Here is a 17,481-nt window from a genome sequence, read left to right on the forward strand (position 1 = left end):
GGTGAGCCAGGGCCTTCAGGACTGGCAGGTCTGCCTGGTCTTCCAGGTGAAGATGGAGCCCCTGGACAAAAGGTTGGTTCATCTCTGTCTGCAGTCTACCTGCTTCCCTCCAAGTATTCCTACTGCTCTCCCTGTGCTGATACCTGGACCTAGAAGAGAGAGTGGAAAAGCACCACACTTTTTCAGTGAAAAGAATTCTCTTTCGAATATACTTTTTTAGGGTAAACTTTGCTTTCTCTACTTTTTTGGGGGTGGGGCATTGTCTTACATTGTTTACAGGTTTTGGCTTTTTAAAATCCACTAAATGCCCTGCAACTCAGAAGGAAAACCACTAAAATGGCTATGGGAAACCTTTCTGGCCTTCTGATCACGTTATTTTTCTAGAATCAGAAACGCCAGTATTTAAGATTATATAATCAAAGTGTTCAGCCATCACTAAGGCTACTTCATGCATTCCACCTGGAGTTTTATACTGCATGCTTGTGAATGTGGGAAGAAAATCCTGAACCCAGCTGACATCAGTGGGAGTTTTGTCATTGACTCTAAAAGGTCTATGATTTTAATGAACTTATTCAAGGGAATACAGAGTTGATCTTGCACCATGTCTATGCAATGCTATGAAATACTCCCTTGATTTTTCTATTCAAGGGTGAACCAGGGTTACCTGGTCTTAGAGGTCCTGAAGGTGCTCCAGGGATTGGAATACAGGGGGAAAAGGTAAGAATGTCTCACTAAAGATGTCACACGATATTGTAATGTTCCAAGAATAAGTTTGTCAAAGCCTTGGCTTTTTTTGTCTAATATAAATAACAAAAAAATACTATTCTGGACTCACAGTTTTATTTTTGTTGTAATTATTACAGCTTAATAATCCTCTTGAATACCAGCTTTCCCTTTACAAACTTTACACTATTCTCAGCTTTTTCTTCCTGGAAGTGCAAGCTGGTCAATCAGACAGGGCATCGTGATCAATTGATTGGCCCTATTTGCCTTAGAATCAAAAAAAAAGTACTACCAAGTGAATTATATTTTCCTGGTTTGATAACTTTTCTTAGATAGTATCTTTTTAATGTAATAACTTAGTTTTCAGCTGCAAGGATTCAATCTTTAAGATTCCTTTTGGGTTGTTTTTTTTTCCACAGTATTCACTGGTAAGTTAGTTAATTTCATTTTGGATTAAATCTATGTAGTTGTAGCTGTACCAATCCAAAACTGGACAATTACTGAGCAGAATTAACTGACTTGCCAATGAAGGCAATAGGAACAGCTCATGTGCACCACCTACAAGATAGATCTTTGATATCTTTCACTGACATTTACAGTTAATTCCAGTTAGCACATTCTTATAATAATAATAATAATAATTAATATTATTTACTATGTGTGACATGTGTTCTCCATTTCTGTAGGGAGACCAAGGTCAGAGAGGAATACGTGGATTAACAGGACCAGCAGGAGTGCCTGGACCTCCTGGAGCTAAAGTGAGTTTATTACTATGTTTTGTGTGTAAAATAGCCTCCTAAAGCTGTGCTTTGTTCCAGATCTCAGAAACAACTGTTCCAGAATGAACTTGCTTCATTAAATAATAATAATAAAAAAAAAAAAAGTCCAGCTAACGCTTCTCTTAGCAAGACACACCATGATCCCTGTAAACAGCTAGAAGCATTTTTTAAAAAACTTTGCCTTTACCACATTGCTTCCCTGTTGGTTTACAAAAAGTTAAGGTATCTACTGGTATTTTTATACTGAAATATTTGGGAAGATAGTATTGTGTATGGAATATACATATGTGACAGGACTTTATTTTCCCTTACACTGACTCATAGCTGATATTCTTTTATGAATTTGGAGTTTCCATTAAAATACTCAGTTCTCACTGAAAGTGAGAGAAGAGCTACTCTAGGTTTCTCCTCCAGTTTCTTAGTAAGACTTTTGCTATTTATACACACAAGAGTATTTCCACATAAAAGGTAAAAGAAGTAAAAAAGTACACTGAAAGGACTATTTTCAAAAAAATCAACTCTAACAGAAAAGTATACATGTTTTCAGTATACCTACAGAGCTGGGAAGGAAGTCTTGAATGCTGTATGACTAAGTCTCAAATATACTAAGAAAGGAACTTCTAATAGCATCTGTTTGTGCAGTGACAGAAGGATCTCATTTCCATTGAGAAAACAGAAGTATGCTTGTTATCAGTTCTCAAACATATTCCACAGATATTCCATGTAGAATTGCATATTAGAAATTCTAACAGAATTTTAATGGAATATTGTAAATTATTGCATAAATGTTTTCTATATGAGATGGTCATGCTCACTTTCAGAAAAATCCATTGGTTTTTCTCTCCTTCCTTCACTGCAGGGAGAGCCTGGTGCACCAGGACGCCTTGGAATGCCAGGCCCTCCTGGAAGAGCTGTGCCTGGGCCAAAGGTAACATCCAGATTCCAGCTCCTAGTGCCTATAAACACAGGGTGAAAACTGAAGTAGGCTATGCTAATACTTGTTGAAACCATTTCAGCCTCAGAAGGTCAACTAAAACTTCTTCTTTCCTATGAATAGAGTTATGGATTATATCCAGTCTAGTTACCACAGTGCTCTCGTATTAACTGTATGGCAGGTTGAGGTACGGCCTACTTTTGTTGATTACTTTATTTTGAATAACCTTGGATATCAAAATACTTTTCTTTATTCTGCTTTTGGGTTTTAATGCTTGCAGTAGCAATAAATAAAATTAGCTATTATGTTTGATATATATAAATTTGTATATCAGAAAACCAGCCTGTGATTGGAGTTTAATAAAATACGTAACAGGAGTATTTATTTTCTTCATTGCAGGGTGACATTGGGTTACCTGGTCTTGCTGGACCAATTGGAGAACCAGGTTTTGGACTTCCTGGGCCAAAGGTAGTTTCTAAATTGTTAAACTAGTTTCTGATAGAACTGTAAAATAAGCCAGGAGGATTTCAGTAAAGCAACAAAAATCTCCTAGGATGGCCAAGTGTTTCACAGTTCTTAACAAATGTGTCCTACAACTCTGTTAGAGTATAAGGATTTGCAGAGCCAGAAAAACATGGATGGTCAATCTTCCAGATTCTGTGAATCAGAAGCTTTCAGATGGCAGAGAACCAGGAGAAGGACTGTTTCTAGTTGATTAGAAGTGAATGCAGAGAGGACACCTGTTAACTGTGCTTACAACAGCCTACATGTCAAGTACAGTTAATTTTTCTCATCCAGGCTCCTTTGCTTCATTCCTAATTTTGACACATGGTAATCTATAGACTCCAAAAAGGTCTCAGGACATGGGCCAAACTGGCACTGTGAGAAGAAATACCTTAAGTAGTGCAAGAAGAACATGAACAAGTAGCTATGAATTTCCCTCTAGCACTTTTCTAGTATTGCCTCAGTGGTACCTAGATTTGAGTTTCATAATCCACTCTTCATTCCAGGAATGATTTTGTTTGAACACCAAGAAACTCAGGACATATAAACCTGTGTTTCTCAAAATATACTGGATCCTGCTTGCCACCCCCCTTTTTTTTCTTATTGAATTTGACAGTACTTTTGTTCTTTGAGTGAACTGAACATAGTAAGAGAAGCATGAGAAGCATGTAACAATCTCTATCCCTTTTTGATCAGTCAGCGGTTTTCCAGATCCTTACATTTATTTTCATTAGGAGGACATTATGATGATGGAATCACGTACTTTTCTGGTATAGTCCAGCTAATTCAGAGAATTGCATGTTGTCCCATTTCTGGGGATCCAACAGGAATCAATCAAAAGGAAGCAAGCCCTTTGCTCAGAGCTGCAAGTCTCTCTCCCTCAGCCTTGAGTCCTCAAAGCTCTTTCAGCTGGGTGACACTGCCTGTTTCTGTGACTATGTTCTTCACTTTTTGCTGTCTTTGTCAGCATTAGTGGTTTTGCTGTTCCTTCATTCTCAGACACACATCTGCACTAAGCTGTACAGGGGAAAGCCTTTTACAATCTGATTTTTTTAAATTATTTTTGCGTTATTTCTGCATGCCCACATTTTGAGTAGCTACAGGGACAAACACAATCTTGATCATCCATTCAGCTCTAACTGAGCAGTTCACTGCACCATCCAGTGTGGTTGGGAGGGTTAAAGTCCTTTTAGTTTTCTTGGTAAATCTGTTCCTGAATAATCCAGCTGTCTGCATCCATGAAAGAAGCTTAATTATACATCTCCCATAGGAAGCTCCTGTTAGAAGTTTTAATGAGGTTCCATAGCATTATAGGAAAATACAATTCTAGAACAAACTATGATAAAATTATGATAAAAATATGGGGAATGCAACTAACAGAATTTCTTCTTATATGTAGGCCACAAATTACAACAGACAGAGCTCTTGAAAAATACTAAAATTAGTTTCATAGAAGTGAATGCTCCTGTAAATCCTGAGCTGGTACTGTTTTAATCCAGGATTAAATAAACCTAAAATAATAATTTACATAGTAAAATACATTAGCAGATAGACAGATAAAATCAATTTACAGTATATTTGCCACAGAAGTTTCACTTCCATGGAAAATTTCCTGCTAACAACTGTATTGTCATTCACTCAGAGGTTTTTCCTGCCTTCATCAGGGTGACCGAGGCCTTCCAGGACCCCCCGGGCCCTTTGGGCCAAAAGGAGATGGTTATCCCGGCCCACCTGTAAGTTTATAGACTTTTTTTTTATGTGAATTGGGAACAAATAAGTGCTACACGTAAGTGATTCGCCTCTGTGTCTGACATGCTAGGAAAGATTTGTTGTTCTAAAGGCCTGAAAAGACTCCTCAACTGTGGAAATGCATTTCAGCATAGAAGGAAAATCTCCTTCTAAAATAGTGCAAGACCTTCCCTGTCCTCCACTTCTCTTGATTATGCAGTGCAGAATGGCTGTGGCAACTGTCTTTCCAGGTTAGACTCCTCTGTCTTCAAACACATGCAAGCCCCCTGCATGGCATTCAACACACACACAAATGCCACTGACACCACTTCTGGTTTATAACAGTAAAATTTAACCAATTGTAGACTAAAGTGATCCCACCAAGAGACAATATATCCAAGACACTACCATACAAATGTTAACAAAAGCACATAGTCAATATAAGCATAAATTAAATGTATGTTGTCTGTGTATATAATTTCAGGGCTTGCCAGGCCTCCCTGGGATTCCTGGTGAACAAGGCCCAGATGGAGTCGGGCTACCAGGACCTAAGGTACAGACCTTAACTTCTAGAAAAGTAAATGCATATGTACATGTATATGTATATGTATATGTATATGTATACGTATATGAATATGTATATGTTACTTCGTGGAGATATAATTCCTACTTATATATCACAGTCAGAATACCTATTTAGTCCAACTTTAACTTCTTTGTCAGTATATAAAAGATAGATCCCATAGAAGCTCTTCAAGCTTCACTTCAGAACTCATCCTGATGCAGATTGCAGGATTACTGGCATTATACAGGTAATTGAAGAATTGACTGCAACTATTTAAACATGCTTAATGTCTCTTAAAAGGACATGCATCTTTTTCCCACTGACCTCAAACCCCTAGCTGTCTGGAGACACTGATAGGAAAAAGCTAGAACAGTGGCAATTTGAACATAGAGTGTGACTCAACTGACAGCAAGCAAAATCTTTGTGGTTTTTTTGTTTTGTTTTCAACATGGGAATTGTAATTCCTGTGTAACTATGCATAATTGGCTGTACATGTCTTGAATATGTTTAGACCACTAGCTGTTTATCCCCAGTAACTTCCTTGTCCTGCCTGCCATATTCATGAGTTATCACTGTTTGGACTTGCACTATGTTGTTCAATAGTTCTCTTCTCTTTGTCCCATCTGAGTATAAGAGGTGCTGGGAATCCTAGAGATAAATTAAACTTTTGTATTCACTACTTATCTCTTAAAGTATCGCCTTTCAGGGTGATCCTGGTATTAGAGGACCAGTTGGCCTCCCCGGTCCACCAGGAGAAGGTTTGCCAGGACCAAAAGTAAGAGATTTAACAATTATGTCTCCCTTTGTCTTTTTTCTAACAAACAAACAAACAAACTATACTATAAAAATGCATAGAAGTGCATAGACATCCACATGTCTTCTGTCTTCACGCTTCACTAGAAACAATTAATCCAACAAATAATCTTTATTTTGTAGAAAATCAAAAATGTTTCTGGTAACTAGCCATAAACCATAGCCTTCTTCCAGTTGCATATGATAAACGATAACCTTGCGTGAAGATCAGTGACAAAACATTTAGCTCCTGCAGGCATTAGCTGCACCTGAGTAGCAAAAGTTTCTTCAAACCTGGCATTGGTCAAAATTAATGGCCTGGCAAGCACTTAGTGTGTCTTGCCCATGCTACTGTTACAGCTATAGGCATACTGTTGAGTTCTTCTAGAATTAATTCTTCTTTTTTACTATACCAACCTAATAAACATATAATGGCCAATAAGGAATCGATCCTTGAAAAAAAGGATTATTTTTGTAGTTATAATATACACCATGACAAAGGCCTGAAAGTAATTGTAACTATAAAAAGCAATTTTCACTATGAAACCTCCCAAATTGGAAATTCTTATGCTCCTACAGCTCAGTTTTAGAAGTCTACTAATGCAAAAGAAATGGTGTAGAATGTAAATGTAAAGGAACTCAACAAAGTCAAATGCAAAGATTATGCAACATAATAATGTGTTACCTGCAGAATGTGGCTTATTGGTCCCAGAGATTCAGTTCACATTGGCATGAAAACCACATCCAGAGCAAAGCAGTAGTGAAGCACTTTCCCAGCCAGGACTAGTCCCAAGGACTGGCATGTGCACAGTATCCTTACAAATGAGGAAAAAGAGAATTTCGTGCAGGGATACTGGAATAGCAATATAGGCATGAAATTAATATTTCACTATGTGGGTTTTGATTGCTTCCTGTGAATAACATATGGAATGGAAACATTTTCTCTAGAGTTCTTTTGAAAACTATCTTATGAATTAGCAACAAGTATTTATTTGCAATGCCACATTAGTATGTATGCCCATGGGTCTTACTTAATGGTGATGAAAGATAACAAAACAATAATAATCCTCTCTTAAATCTTAATTCAGTCCCCAATATCCCAACAATACAATCCTTCCTTCAACACAACGTATATATCTCTCAGCAAGGTTATTTATGTTCAGTAATCATTAAGCCAAGTGACTCCTTTGACGTATAAATTGGATTTTAATAATCTGATAAAGGCTGAAATGAGTCTTTGTCGGACAGAGCAATCTTATCCTCACTACTTATAAAAAGAAATGTCTGGTAGAGGGTGGACAAGAAATTACATGGTGGTACAACAATTTATTGTGTATTTTTATTCTGAATATTCTCTAGGGAACCATAGGACGCCCAGGGCCACCTGGCTCTCTGGGACCTCCTGGTGAAGGTATTCAAGGAACTAAGGTAAATTAATTCATGTCTCCAATATTTAACCTGTGCTGAGCGGTCAGTCTGACCATCACAGTGTTAGGGAGATTTCACATAGTTTCTTATATGAAGAGAGCCTCAGGCGAGAAAATGAGAAGGATAATGGGAGCTTACAAAGTATGTTCTGTATCTGTATGTTCTGCTCTGATACAGAACGTGTGCTGTGAACAACCAGCCCAAGCACACGTGTTGAGGGAGAAGGAAGGAACTTTCATCAAAGATACCTTTACGAAATTAAAAATACCATTTCTTCTTCCTCAGCTCTCATGCCCATGGAGACAGCCTGAAGTAGTTATATGAATACTATGGTAGAGAAAGCGTCTCCATCCTGAATCTATGTGTAATATTAATTTTTCCCTATAACATGCACTTTTACCCAAAGCATCAGTCAGATGAGACACACTCAAAAGACAGAAATAAGAAAAAAGGAATGAGAATGAATAAAATGGGATAGAAAGAGGGAACAAATTAAAATTAAAATCAATAATGTGGTTTTTCAATATTATATAACTTTATACTGAAGAAATATTTGAGAAATATAAGCTAGCTACTACATTGTCTCAAGTGCCTCAAAATACTTGTTAAAATGCAGTTTGAAACACTTTCTCTTTGAACATTTAAACTTAAAGCATGATTAATGATTACAAAGAGTTAATATCACTACTTGGATTATCATTAGGGGGAACAAGGAATTCAAGGAATGCCAGGACCACGAGGCCCTCCTGGAGATGGGTTTTTAGGACAGAAGGTATGATATGTAAATGAGAGATAATGCCCTAGATGGAAAAGAACACACTGAAAATACTCATTACAGTCAGCTCTCATTGAAGGCTTATAAATTCTGTGTAAAGGGAATGGGCATTTGGGAAAACCCCAGATATTGGAAGATTATATTATTATTAGAAGTTATTTTATTATTAGATTTAATATTACTGCCTTTCTTTCACCCACTATGCAAAATTTGGGCTTTACATCAATGTTAAGAAAAAGAGAACTTTAGATTGGAATCAGTTTTTAGATGCAATCACATTGGCTCAGAAAGGCTGTACAAAATACCATAGTCTACTAAAAATCAAACCAGGACACACGAATCCATCTGTTTGCAATTCCAAATTTTCTGGGCCAAAAGGTTTCTCAGAGTGATATTCTCATTATTCATTCCAATGACACCCTTGGATTTCTTTTCTATTTCCCTACTGTTATCTTATTTTCCTAAGACACTGATAATAATTTCCATCACGTAATATCACATGAAACCCCTCTATAGTGTGCATATAGTTGTTTGAGATGGTTCATTGTTCAAACAGCTTCACTTTTTTTTTCCCATAAGGATGCTTAGCCAATCCTATAAGTTATTAATGAAAGTCACAAAATACCAAGTTATTTAAATGATGTCTAACGAAGATTTCTGTCATATCAGAAGCTGAAGGAAAATTCAACAAAGGCAACTAGAGAGAAATTTGAAAAGTGTAATAAAAACTGACTTAACGCTTTCTATCTGCTTACCAACATGGTTTTACAGGGAGATCGAGGAGCTACAGGTGACAAGGGGAAAAAAGGAGAAAAAGGTGATGTGGGTGACCCTGGTTTATCTGGAGAACCCGTGAGTAACTCAGGTTTATCATGGCTGTTTTCTTAAACCATGTAATAACAAAGCTGAGTTGTGTGTTCTTCTTTCTATTTAACTACATATAATCTGAAATACTTAAGAAACTGAAACAATGAAAAACTTTAAAAGCAAAAAGACATTTCCTTGATTAATACCCCACTTATCCCACAGATGTGGTTTCTCTCTTAAGGAAGTTGTCATGATTTAACCCCAGCCAGCAACTAAATACCGTGCAGCCACTCAGTCACCTACCCCCCAGCCCTGGTGGGATGGGGAGGTGAATCAGATAAAAAAGTAAAAAAAAAAATAAATAAACAGAAGACTCATGGGTGGACATAAAACAGTTTAGTAATTGAACCAAAGTATAATAATAATCATAATAATGAAAAAAACAAGTGATGCCCAATACAGTTGTTCACCACCTGCTGACCAGTGCCCAGCCCACCCCCAAGCAGTGATCGGCCCCTCCCAGCCAGCTCCCCCCAGTTTGTGTACTGAGTGTGACATCCTATGCTATGGAATATCCCTTTGGCCACTTGGGGTCAGCTGTCCTGGCCATGTTCCCTGCAGTTCCTTCTGCAGCTCCTCACTGGCAGAGCATGGGAAACTGAAAAGTCCTTGACTTAGGGTAAGCGCCACTTAGCAACATCCAAAACATCAGTGTGTTGTCAGCATGATTCCCATAGTAAACCCAAAACACAGCCCTAAACCAGCTACTAAGAAGAAAATGAACTCTATCCCAGCTGAAACCAGGAGAGCAGTGAAGGACAATTGCCATGTTTCAAGACAAAACTATGCAATTCTATTCTATGGCTAGCAAATAACTACAGCTCAGACTTTCCCTCAAAGCTGATGAACAATGAGGGGAGTCAAAATGAAAACTTCTGCTGATGGGCAGGTCCCATGTGGTGCTCTTCTGTTCTGAAATTTGCATACTATTAAGTAGGAATATATAAACTCCATTGCTGGGGGGGTGACATGTATATATATATATATACACTAACATATAAATAGTCCATATTTTAAAAATTCATTTTTGTCCTGCTACTGGCCCTATTAAACTCACACATGATGAAGCAGAATTCTCATTATTCCAGGGTGTCAGGCAGGTACACAGTCTATTGAGAGAGGAAATCAACACAACATGGTAGACAAGAAAGCTTTGCACAGATTCTCCCTTTCTAATGTAAACTGACAATCGGTGATTGAGTGGGAGACTTGAGGTCATCCAATTCCCATATAACACCATCACCTTAGGAGGCTGCAGATACTGAATGCACAAGGTAGTATCACAAACACCACTTTTTCTAGCCGAAGTTCCTATTGGCCAAATATTGTTCAAATAATGGTATTGATGCAGTCATATTCTGAATTACAATGTTACTAATTAATTGCAATGTTGAATTAACAATCACTGTTACAGGGCAAAACTGGACCAAAGGGAGAGCAAGGTCTAACAGTAAGCAAATTCCATTATTTAAATCCCCTTATGGCAAGATATAAACAATACTAGATCAGATGAAACATATCCTGTTAATTATTTTGGATGGAGCTTTCTGACAAGAAGTGGTCTCAGTAATACTGCAGCATGAAACCACTCAAAGATTTCTGATTTTTTCTCATCTACTTTCTACTGAAATGGAATTTTAAGTTCCTGGTAATTTTAGGCATTTTTCTGTTATATGTTCTTTTACAGTTAGCTTTAGATGACTCAGGAGTACACTTGCTGCAGAAAGGATTTTTTACAAGTATTTAAGAGTATAAAGAGCAAGGATCTTCAAACTTGTCATGGTCTGTCATGCTATGAACTTAATTATATTTCTGCTAAGTCTGAACTGCACTTGACCCAAATTCAGTAAAAGTATGTCAGTGACTACTACTAAGTTTTATGGAAGCTGAGCAGCAGTAGCAAAAGGTTGTATTTGAAAGGCTGACTCAATGCCAAATGAGTCCTGTCATGCACTTAAAAAAATATAACCAAGGATTTCTCTAATAACAAGAAACACTTTGTTCACAGAAGGTCTCACTTTTCTGAACAGACAGCTCCGAAGGCAGCAGCTGTTTTTTCTTTTTTCTGATGAAATCTGGGTAACAGAGTGGGCCAGATACACCAGGGCTTCCAACTCCCAATTCCATTCTGTGTGGGTGCTCTGTCATACATCAGCTCACTACAAGCAATACAATTCCTAAAGTTGGGTCTGTTTCTCCACTCCCAACACATTTAAAATGGATATCATTATTCAGATACTAAAATATGAATGATTTTCAGTTTTAATGAGAATCAGTTAATCACAAAACATTTTTACAATAACAGTAGTTAACTGTTTTCGATAAAGATGTTTCTGTGTTGTCAAGTTAATGATTGTTATATGCATATGAAACAGTTCAGTGTAAAATGTGGGACTCATTCCCTGTTTGGAAGGTCAGGTTTGGAAGTTAAACAGTAAGATTTTTCTAAGTTCCTGTAGGACACAAATATTAATTTTAAACAAAATATTTGTTAGTGTCAATATTATGCATTATCTGAAAGAGGCAAAGTTGTAAAATAATTTCATATTTAATTCTTTTCATATCCAGAGAGAAGATATAATTAAATTAATTAAAGAGATATGTGGTAAGTACTCAGGAAATCTTTACGTTCAGGTTCTATATTTTCTTTATTACATTTACATTCTTCTCCTTTCCAAAACGATACCATGTCAAGTCATTGTGATCTGGGTTTTTTTATTTTTCCTTTGCAGGTTGTGGCATTAAATGTAAGGAAATTCCTATGGAGCTTGTATTTGTGATTGACAGCTCTGAGAGTGTGGGACCAGAAAATTTTGAGATTGTCAAAGACTTTGTAACTGCTTTAGTAGACAGAGTAACTGTAGGCAGAAATGCTACTAGAATTGGCCTGGTGTTATACAGTTTAGAAGTTCAACTAGAATTTGGTCTCAACAAATATACAACTCGTCAGGACGTTAAGCAAGCAATCAGAAAAATGCAATACATGGGAGAAGGCACTTACACAGGAACTGCTATCCGTAAAGCAACCCAGGAAGGATTCCTCGGTGCTCGAGCAGGAGTGCGGAAAGTAGCTCTTGTGCTGACAGATGGCCAAGCAGACAAGAGAGAAGCTGTAAAACTGGACACTGCCGTTCGAGAGGCTCACGCAGCAAACATCGAAATGTACGCAATAGGAATTGTAAACACTTCAGATCCGACACAGGCCGAGTTTGTGCGCGAGCTCAATCTGATCGCCTCAGATCCAGACACAGAACACATGTTTCTCATTGATGACTTTAACACCCTTCCAGGTGCGTTCACTGAAGTTATGCATTGTATCTGATGCTTCTCAGAAGGGGGCATGGTGGGGGGACAGTACTATCTTTATGGATATGTCAAGTTTTGATGCTGATCAGGATTAGTTACAAGGTGCAAAGTAATAGGAACCTAGAGACAGAGATTCACTTCTTTTAAGGGGTCACATTATAGGGCAATGATTCAACACGCCAACAGGGGGATGTCACCCAGTCTAGGAAAACAGCTGCTTAAACTGGTTTTCTAGGCTGAGTAAGTGCTCATGCATTGCACATCTGCTGGACTGTAAGTCAGAATGAAACCCATTGTCATAAATTCTGCTTGTTCACTTCCCTTTTTCATTTAGTTGTTCACATCAGCAAGGTAAGAAGTTATTTTCCTGTAACCAACTAGTAGTTGTTACTAAGTTTGGATGAACACCTTTAAATAAGTTCATTGTATTTTGTACCATGTAGAGGACTTACATGCTGGCAAATTTGTGACCAAAAAAAGCTATAGTGCAGAGAGTCTGGAATAATCTTCTTAGAGACATATAAACAATCCAGAGGAGTACTGGATTACGTGTGTATTACTGACATATATAAATAGCCCATATTTTAAAAATTCATTGAATTTCTCAGTATGATGTTTTTTACTTTCTTTTTTTTAAACAGCTCTGGAGTCCAAATTAGTAAACCAATTTTGTGAAGATGAACATGGTACCTTAATATACAACCGTAATGGAAATGGTGCAAGTATAAGTGGTTCATATTTCCATTCAGTATCTCCAAGTTCTTTATATTACACACTTCAGAACCACCATGTTAATGGACAACCACTTTCAGCACAGACACCTGGAGTATCTACAGTAGAAAGTCCTCTGAGTCTTGGTGATCTTCCTCATCCATTAGCTCCGGTATGAAAATTCAGCAGACTTCAATGAGCAGAAGTTTAAAATATATATCCCTCTGTGCTGCCTGAGGTAGTATGTAACCTTCACCTTACTTTTCTGCCAGACAGGTACTGTAATAGCTCCTTTAACATGGTATGCTCAGAGCTGGTTGTTCTAAGTAAGAGTTCTGATGTTGCATGCAGGCTATAATTTATAATATAATATATAATTTATAATTGCTATAGTTTATTCCTGATACTGTTACAAGAATTATCATTCCTTTGTTTAATGCAGGAATATTTGTGCCACAGTGTGAAACGACATTATTAAAAAGCAATTACACTGTTATAATTAAGTCTAAGAATTGAACTCAATTGTAGATTATCATTTTAAGTTTATAAATAAAATTCTGTAAAGGCCAACTAAAAAAAAATATATATATCATATTTAGGTATGACAACTTTCCTGGTAAACCAACCAGGTGAATTTAAAATTCTGGTTTTTAACACTGAAGTCAGGTTAAATGGAAAGGAATAACATTAGAAAATCTCTGAGTCATGGAGGGCTTGTTAATTTTTAAACACTTCACAGTATCTGGAAAACAAAGAAAATCAACTGCTTATTTCAGACCAAATTACCTCCTGTGGTAGTATATGAAGCCTATGAAGAGGAACAAGAGGAGAAACAGTTACCCTTCCTAACAGCAGACACTAGAGGTATATTTATCATCATTCATTTCTTCATCTGCTTTTTTGGCTGATCAAAAATCAACGTCTCATTCTGTTTCTTTTCAGCTGCAGCTGTGGTACCATTATTGCCATCTAAACAATCACCATCCAATAAAGTGATGACATCACCTCTTTCAACTGCAGGACTCACACCAAGACCAGGTTATAGATCATAACTAGTTTTTCATTTTGTTCCCTCTTATCCTGATACTAACTTTTAATAAGGTTTTAAATCAGAGTAATTTTGTTCTACTCTCTGAAGATTTTGTGAGTCCATGATGTGGAAGAGAATCCATTTCAGGATTTTATAACAGATCTAGTTGCCATTTTTTTCTTCCCAAGTTCCAAATCCCACTGCTCCACTTATGGCAAAAGCAAGGTTATCTGACAGGAGCTCATAAATGGCATCAAAAAGAGAGGTGGGCCAGTGAGCAGGTAATTTGTCAGCCAAGAAGGGGCAGTCTATGGAGATAGGAGGCTTCATTAAAGACAAAGATAATGGTTTCAGAATTGGACAGAAAACATAGCTTTCTCTTTCAGAGGAGAGGAGAAATAGGAAAAAACTGTGTTTAGTCATTTGAAGAAAAGTATGATAATTAGCTGACTGCTCAAAGGATTGATTCTTTTCATTGATTTTTTGGACATGAAATGTCCAAATGTATTTTGTTCATCATTTGGGGGATTTTGAGTTCCAGTAATAGTTTGTTATGATGGGAGCAACAGAAAAGAGTGATAGAAACATGTTCCCATGCTTCCTGGGAACACTGGCATGGCTTATCTGATCCCTGGCAATAACTTTTTTTTTTTCCACCCAAAAAAGTGACAAGGTACGAGTTAACAAAGACAAAATATTGGTGTCACAACATAAAACTTAACAGAAAATTGCTTTCTATCTAATGGTATTATTAGTGAGACTAGATTAGTATGTCACAGTCCTCTTATGCATATCTGTAGGAGTCACTAGACCAACAGGCTTTACAATGGTAAAGTACTTATGTACATAAGTACTACCATTGTATTAGATAAGTAACACAAATATCTTACAAAAGCAAGACTAAAGTTTTATATTCTTCTCACTATTTTAATGTCTCTTCTTCCAACCACAAAAAGAACTAACATGCAGCAGAGAAGGACGATGGTCATGCTTATGATTTGAAAACAGCATATGCAACTACCTTACAGCTCTTAGGCTTACAATTTCAGGTTGCTCACAAGACTGGTTGCACTTAATTAGATTTCAAAAAATAGATTTCAAAATTATCGTACTCATATTCTTTGCTCTTTTGGTATGTAGAGCCATAATACTGTTATTTCTGGAATTACTAGAACCATGCCAGTAAAGGAATAGTTTAATCGACCTACTAAGATGCACTTTTAACTTGCCTTCAATACTAACATCTTTACAACTAAGAGTGAATCTTAAACTGTTGTATAACATTACCAGGAAAAAAAAAAAAACAAAAATCGGAGTTTAAAAGGTAAAATCTATGCAATACAATTGACTGTTACAAACTGAATTGTTTCTATTCCTCTTTTTTCTTTATTTTAGAAAGTATCCTCCGGTGCCAGTTAAGGTTGGATCAAGGGCCGTGCCGTGTTTATATGATAAAATGGTATTATGATAAACAAGCCAATGCTTGTGCTCAGTTTTGGTACGGTGGCTGTGATGGAAATGCAAACCGCTTTGAGAGTGAAGAGGAATGTAGAGAGGCTTGTGTATTTTCTTCTGGAGGTAGGAATTCATCTCTACATTAAAAATGAGCAGGTTGAAACTATTGATTGTTTGACTTTGTTATAAATTATCCAGCCTGGTACGTAAAATCAAACCAACTAATTTATAGAATGTTAACTTTGTGAAGTCATATGTGCACTAACTAAAAAAAAGTCTACCTATGCAAGCATACTTTAATTCTTTTTGCATATAGTATACGATGTAGTGCTTATGTAACAAAATAGCAAATTTTCAGCAGTATCAAGAGTACAAAAATTTTTTTTTTACTAATTTATATTAAGACCAGTATAGCATTTGCCATAGCAATTGATCTTCCTTCACCTAGGTCTTTAAATACTAACATTGTATAATCATTAACTATACTTCATTTTAAATTACATATATGGCTTTGGAAGCAATCATTGGTCATTAAAATTATGTCATCTCTTTTCTCTCTGTTACAGAAATCTGATATTTGCCAAGAACTGTGCAATGAAGACTTCACTTCTTTTAAGCAAAACCATTCTCACAAATAATATTTTAATATATCAGCATATTTCCAAATTACATGTGGAGTACCACTCCGTACAGACAAATACAGCAAATGCATCAACTTATGGCCTGTGTGCTCTCTGGGTCACAAGACAGGGAGGTGGCTAAATCACACACCTTTCCTAACCATATCACAGTTACTTTAATCCTTTTTTTCAGTAAACTCTCCTCAGTTTTCATTAGCTAGGCAAGATCCATGACATCCACAGATTTCTATGAGTGAATATACCAATATCTGGCATCACTAAATTGGGTTAGTTCATGTCTAAAGTGCTGCTTGTTATGTGTTTCTCTTCTGAAAGCCAACCCCAATTTTTAAATGCATTTTAATATTTTCATCTACCTTAATTAACTATTTAAACTTTTGTTCAAAACATAAAACGCAGCATAGTTTATTGGCTGCCACTGTGATATTGCTTTTTACATTTACATCTGCGCGTATATGTTGCATTTCCTATTACTTAACATACTTGAAAGCTTGTTTCTAATAAAACATTTCTTGTTTTACTGCCAGGAGACAAAATGGATAATGGTATCTTTACAGGACTAAAAACTTAACCTAGCTAAATTACATTGCACTTACCTTCTCGTGTGCTTCTGACAATGGATTTCTGCCACAGCCCCTAACAAGCCCCAACAGCCCAGATTAGGCATTCCTGCATATGAAACGCGATGATCACTTTTGGTTGGGTTTGGGTTTTTCTCTTTTTCACTGAGCAAATGGTAACGTCAAACATATCAACGAAAATGGAGCTTGGCCTCAAGCCAAACACTCTCCATCCTTTCTGCTTCCAGAGCCCTTGGTCCATGTCCCGCCAGGGCCACGCAAGGGCACTTCCCACCTGTTACTCACTTCACTTAATCCAGTTTGTGTCAACTTACAGATGGGTGCAATGGACTCCTCACCAACCCAGGGACCAGCTCCAGGGAAAGAACTGTCGAAAGGACGAGTTTCTTCCTACGATTCGCACTTATTTCGAGCAATTTGTTTATTTTGAAGTGGTAGGGTACTGCAATTAAAATTAGCTACATACAATTCTCAAGTCGCTCCAAATTAAAAACGACGCATCCCATCTGTTTTAAAATTAAACCAAAACCACCAAACTCACACCCCCAAGGCGGTACTTTGCCGACAACGCGAGGACTTCACGCGATTTAGGTTTTAGCGCCTCAGCAGGGACGGGGGCGGGGCCGAAGGGGGCGGGAGGGCGCGCGCGCGCTCCCCACGTG

At 37.2% G+C, this 17,481-nt stretch overlaps 1 protein-coding gene and 1 long non-coding RNA gene across 2 annotated transcripts in view; one reads left to right on the forward strand and one right to left on the reverse strand.

Moving 5' to 3' along the window:
- Nucleotides 1–16,286, forward strand: part of COL28A1 (collagen type XXVIII alpha 1 chain) — a 33,749-nt gene extending 17,463 nt beyond the window's left edge. Inside the window, exons 18-36 of the mRNA XM_051787379.1 lie at nt 1–72; nt 649–717; nt 1,410–1,481; nt 2,362–2,430; nt 2,836–2,904; nt 4,605–4,673; nt 5,153–5,221; nt 5,940–6,008; nt 7,385–7,453; nt 8,157–8,225; nt 9,000–9,080; nt 10,510–10,545; nt 11,664–11,700; nt 11,828–12,385; nt 13,043–13,236; nt 13,889–13,976; nt 14,061–14,150; nt 15,538–15,720; nt 16,164–16,286. Of these exons, the coding sequence (XP_051643339.1) occupies nt 1–72; nt 649–717; nt 1,410–1,481; nt 2,362–2,430; nt 2,836–2,904; nt 4,605–4,673; nt 5,153–5,221; nt 5,940–6,008; nt 7,385–7,453; nt 8,157–8,225; nt 9,000–9,080; nt 10,510–10,545; nt 11,664–11,700; nt 11,828–12,385; nt 13,043–13,236; nt 13,889–13,976; nt 14,061–14,150; nt 15,538–15,720; nt 16,164–16,171 (1,971 nt within the window). The 3' untranslated portion in view covers nt 16,172–16,286. The remainder of the gene's footprint in view (nt 73–648; nt 718–1,409; nt 1,482–2,361; nt 2,431–2,835; nt 2,905–4,604; nt 4,674–5,152; nt 5,222–5,939; nt 6,009–7,384; nt 7,454–8,156; nt 8,226–8,999; nt 9,081–10,509; nt 10,546–11,663; nt 11,701–11,827; nt 12,386–13,042; nt 13,237–13,888; nt 13,977–14,060; nt 14,151–15,537; nt 15,721–16,163) is intronic.
- On the reverse strand, nt 30–17,440 carry LOC127471085 (uncharacterized). The gene is made up of 4 exons (XR_007904553.1): nt 17,352–17,440; nt 6,711–6,840; nt 2,318–2,458; nt 30–149 (listed from the first exon to the last, which is right to left on the reverse strand). It is a non-coding gene; the product is annotated as an uncharacterized LOC127471085 (long non-coding RNA).
- Between the last annotated feature and the right edge of the window lie 41 nt (nt 17,441–17,481).

This window comes from Manacus candei, unplaced genomic scaffold (assembly GCF_025592945.1).
Source record: "Manacus candei isolate 608988 ecotype Guabito, Panama unplaced genomic scaffold, ASM2559294v1 h1tg000023l, whole genome shotgun sequence".
In the NCBI taxonomy this organism is placed as follows: domain Eukaryota; kingdom Metazoa; phylum Chordata; class Aves; order Passeriformes; family Pipridae; genus Manacus; species Manacus candei.